At 49.4% G+C, this 4,970-nt stretch overlaps 2 protein-coding genes across 2 annotated transcripts; both read left to right on the top strand.

The window, feature by feature from the left end:
• Positions 1-1,971: 1,971 nt before the first annotated feature.
• Positions 1,972-2,283, top strand: LOC311130679 (histone H4; the record flags this gene model as incomplete). Its single annotated transcript, XM_084163465.1, has 1 exon — positions 1,972-2,283. The coding sequence occupies one exon, from the start codon at positions 1,972-1,974 to the stop codon at positions 2,281-2,283; it is 312 nt and encodes a 103-aa protein (XP_084019591.1).
• Positions 2,284-3,047: 764 nt separating this feature from the next.
• Positions 3,048-3,422, top strand: LOC311130541 (histone H2B; the record flags this gene model as incomplete). The annotated part of the gene is made up of 1 exon (XM_084163302.1): positions 3,048-3,422. The coding sequence occupies one exon, from the start codon at positions 3,048-3,050 to the stop codon at positions 3,420-3,422; it is 375 nt and encodes a 124-aa protein (XP_084019428.1).
• Between the last annotated feature and the right edge of the window lie 1,548 nt (positions 3,423-4,970).

Genomic DNA, 4,970 nt, shown 5'->3' with positions numbered 1-4,970 from the left:
TCCAGCAGGTGGCCATGAAATCCCCCCCTATATGACTTGACTGACCAGGTAGTTGATGGACTCCTTATAGCTCTTAATGATCTCAAGCAGAGTGTTGGCCACATGACCTCTGGTCCAGCAGGTGGCGGTGAAAATAGTCCCTATAGGAGTTGACTCATTTCTTTGAGGTCCTAAATGAAGGATAGGGCGTCAACAGTGCATCTCGGCCTAACCCTGTTCCGGGCCCATTTCTTCACTCGATGCTTCCGGTGTTCTTCATCTCCTCTTCAATAGTCCTTCTCCACGTCTTCCTTCCCGTCTAGCCCTGTGCGTTCCACTGAAGTGTCTGTGTTTTTATGTCGTTAGGAGTTTTGCTCACTGCGTGTCCCCCTTCAATTTCCACTTTCTGTCCCAGTTGGGTAGCTATCCATTATACTGTAGCCTACTTACTACCAATGTCACTGTAGTCAAAGGTGATTTTCGATTATTATGTATGAGTATTATTATATATTGTGATATTATGATGTTCAAGCCTATAGGGTGTGGTAACAGGCCCTCTGTGATTTGTTGTTGTACTGTACATGTCAAGTATCTGCACTCTAGCCTAATTAGCCTAAACTGCTAGGGAAAAGTCACTTCCGGTCGTAGCTGTATCCCACCTAGTCAAAACCTTGTTAGTCCTTATCCTAAAAGGCACCCTCTGTTCCTCGATATACTCCACCGAGGGCCGGCAGCCAGTAAGTACAGGTAAGAGACAATTATGGCAACAATAAGTTGTCCTATGAAAGCTAGTCAAATGTGAGATGTTCAACTGCACTGAATGATAAAGTGGCAGTCTGTGCTCTTGGGCCCTTAAGGCATCAGTGCACCCCCCCAATTTGTCCCTTTTGAAATGAACAGTTGAGACGGGCCCTCTTTCTGTGGCCTTTCTTTGACGACACATCTGAGGCTATCCTGCGGCAATACAAATGATCAACATCATAACAATAATTCCATTATAAGAAGCTTTATTATTGGTTTGCTAAGAAAGGTACCATACAATATTGGCACATCACTATCACCTCTGTATGCGTAGGAAATCAATCCCTTCATTGTGTGTGTGTGTGTGTGTGTGTGTGTGGGTGTGTGTGTGTGGGTAAAGGTACGCCACTCTCGGTCTCACAGTTTATGCACACGGTCGTCTTTATGCAACAATATGGAAGACATTCCCAAATGTGCTTACATCATTGCGTAATGTCAGGGAGTCACACAAACAGTGTGTGCTGTTTGGCTGCAACACACATTAGGCATAAGGATGATGACAACTATTTTGTAAACGCTCCAGCTTGCAGAGGGATCACCACCCCTCCCATCCGCACCCCAGGTCCTCTTGGCCCCCTTACTGTCAGGCCGAGTGGTGTCTAGAGAAGAAAGAAGAAGAGTGATGTTTATTAATGACAGTCAATACGACACGTCCTTCCATAGCTAAACAGACTCATCCTACTAGGTCAGTGTTTCCCAACTCCAGCGGTAGAGTAGCCTACCCCCAACAATACCCATTTTTCTTGTAGCCCTGGAGAGCCACAGCTGACTGAACAACCTGTCACCTAATTAGCAAGTCCTCAATGAGTAAAATCAGGTGCAACAACAACAACAACAACAACAACAACAACAACAACAACAACAACAACAACAACAACAATATGAGGACAGGGACACAGTGTACTAGCTGATCTCCCAGTTGTCACCGTTTGGCCTTGTGTTCCACATAGCCTATATCAGTATTGGAGTATGTTTCCCGCGCACGGTAGTTGCTTTCACGTCACCTTTGTAATCGCTCCTCCCTAGTCCCCTAGAACGAGCGCCCTCCCCTTTGCAACGCCTCCGAACATATCACAGAGGCGCGCTTTCTGTGCCGATGGCCTCAATCAGGTCGACCAAACGCAGATAATAGCGCACCACGCACCGGCGCTGAAGTCATTCATTCACTTGAACTCAACTAGCGAACACACCATGTCTGGAAGAGGCAAAGGCGGCAAGGGACTTGGAAAAGGAGGCGCCAAGCGTCACCGAAAAGTTCTCCGCGATAACATCCAGGGAATCACCAAACCCGCTATCCGCCGTCTGGCTCGCCGCGGCGGCGTGAAGCGTATTTCCGGTCTGATCTATGAGGAGACCCGCGGTGTCCTAAAGGTGTTCCTGGAGAACGTGATCCGTGACGCAGTCACCTACACCGAGCACGCCAAGAGGAAGACCGTTACCGCCATGGACGTGGTCTACGCTCTGAAACGACAGGGACGCACCCTGTACGGTTTCGGCGGTTAAACGCACTCTCTTCGGAACCTCAACACCCCGACTCGAACCCAAAGGCTCTTTTAAGAGCCACCCACATCCGCTTCAAAAGGGCCCATTCCATATAGTGTTTTTTTCTTTTCTTCCGTATGCTATTTGGTAGGAAAGTATGAGCCACTTCGAGTGGACAGGGAGTATTAAATAGCGGATTCTAATGTCCCTTCCCGTTTTAGCGCACAGAGGGAGGCCTATATCTGACAGTGGCAAAGTGTAGTGACGTTGTTATTTTGGGTCAAGCAATAGTGGCATTTGGACAACATAAAACCACCACCCGTCGGTAGATGTGGCTCGAAAAGAGGGGGACAGCGTTCGCGCGCGCGCGCGCGCGCACACACACACACACACACAGTCCAAAATGGGAGCCCTATGTCTGACGGTGCCAACGTGGGCAATTCTATCACCAGCATTATGTGGCACAACAATCGTGCCATTCGGACAACTATTCAGGCCCCCCTTTTGAAACACACAATTCCCCATCGGTCACAGAGCATAGGCTATAGAGAGGAGGGAGGGGGTGAGGACCCGCGCGCGCGCCCTCAATTGTCTTTGTTCGGGAAGCTAGCCTCTGAGCGGAAGGCTCTTTTGAGCGCTAGAGCTCCACTGGGCAAATAGCAGGGGCGCCTACGAGCAAGCAGGGGAGTGTCCACGGCCGCCGACTTTGATTAGCTTCCTCTTCATAAGACGGGTAAGCGCCCTTCACCCCCTCATTCGTTTCTGAGAAGCAACGAGACATCATCATGCCCGAGCCAGCAAAGTCAGCGCCCAAGAAGGGCTCCAAGAAAGCCGTCACCAAGACCGCAGGGAAGGGCGGCAAGAAGCGCAGAAAGTCCAGGAAGGAGAGTTACGCCATCTACGTGTACAAGGTCCTGAAGCAGGTCCACCCCGACACCGGCATCTCCTCCAAGGCCATGGGAATCATGAACTCGTTCGTGAACGACATCTTCGAGCGTATCGCCGGAGAGTCCTCTCGCCTGGCCCACTACAACAAGCGTTCTACCATCACCTCTAGGGAGATCCAGACCGCCGTGCGCCTGCTACTCCCCGGTGAACTTGCCAAACACGCCGTGTCCGAGGGCACCAAGGCCGTAACCAAGTACACCAGCTCCAAGTAAACAGCGCATTTGGACTGCTCTACTAACCCAAAGGCTCTTTTAAGAGCCACCCACTCTGTCAGTAAAAAGAGCATTTCCATCGCCACCGAATGAATGCGCAGGTAGGCTGCGTTACATTGTATCATTGTTTAATGGGCGGCGCGCGCCGGCTCGGAGAACGGCTACATTGTATCATTTCCCCCGCCCGTTCCAGCGTAGGGGTTTAGCGCGCCTTTTTTGTTGTCTCTGCACGCTGAATAGTAACCCATGTTTGTCGGCCTCCATTCCAGGTGAAGGCAATGAAAAATGGCACCATTTGACAAAGGGTGTAAATAAAAAAAGCAGTCTGTTGGGTTTGAATGGAAAGAAATGCCTTTTGTCGTTTAATGAGCGGATAGTCATTTTGAGTCGACTTCCTGAATCGGTAGGACACGGACGGGGAGAATGGACGCTCCATCATTGGACTATACCCTAATGATGTGAATGAGAACGATAATGGCAAGAATAAAAAGGGGGTGAATAATCCCGTCTAGGAAGAATAGGAGTAGGCATATATATATATATATATATATATATATATATATATACGTAGCCCTTATTGCCAACGGGTCATTTCCGGTCCAGGTCGCATCATACATATATAGTCCCCTGTAGCTCAGTTGGTAGAGCACTGCGCTTGCAACGCCAGGGTTGCGGGTTCGTTTCCCAAGGGGGGCCAGTATGAAAATGTAGGCACACACTTAACTGTAAGTGGCTCTGGATAAGATCGTCTGCTACATGACTCAAAATGTCCATGTAAAGTGTAGTACATTTGAGGCACATAGTGTATTTTCCTTCCTACTACCCTCATGAGGCAACAGGATAAATATAATAATATAATATGCCATTTAGCAGACGCTTTTATCCAAAGCGACTTACAGTCATGCGTGCATACATTTTTGTGTATGGGTGGTCCCGGGGATCGAACCCACTACCTTGGCGTTACAAGCGCCGTGCTCTACCAGCTAAGGCAGTTGCTTCCACGTGAGGATATGAATGTGTCTGTAGGCCAAGTCACAGTATAACACAGTGAGCGAGCGGGCGGCCCTTGCGATAGTCGTTGGAGCAGCAGCGGATCCCAATGACTACCTTGGGGATAGCCTATACATTTACATTTTAGTCATTTAGCAGACACTCTTATCCAGAGCGACTTACATGAGCAATTAGGGTTAAGTGCCTTGCTCAAGGGCACATCGACAGATTTTTCACCTAGTCGCCTCGGGGATTAGAACCAGCCACCTTTCGGTTACTGGCACAACGCTCTTAACCACTCTTAACCACTAAGCTACCTGCCGCCCCATACATATATACAACAAGGAAAAGAAAAGAGGCCGCAATCAACCTTCTGACCCACATGCACCTGCTGGGATTCTTCTCCCAGTCCAACCACATATGCAGCCCTTGTCCCACTTGGGGGGAGAGAGAGAGAGAGAGACAGACAGAGAGAGAGACTCCCTCTATCTAGGCCTATATCAACGCGCCATGACCCATGGGGCGCCAGCCTCCATAGCGCCAGCCAGACACCAAGAC

Source organism: Coregonus lavaretus (genome assembly GCF_964263955.1).
Source record: "Coregonus lavaretus genome assembly, chromosome: 6".
NCBI classification, from domain to species: Eukaryota; Metazoa; Chordata; class Actinopteri; order Salmoniformes; family Salmonidae; genus Coregonus; species Coregonus lavaretus.
The sequence above is the reverse complement of the archived record's forward strand: the minus strand, read 5'-3'. Positions and strand labels throughout refer to the sequence as shown.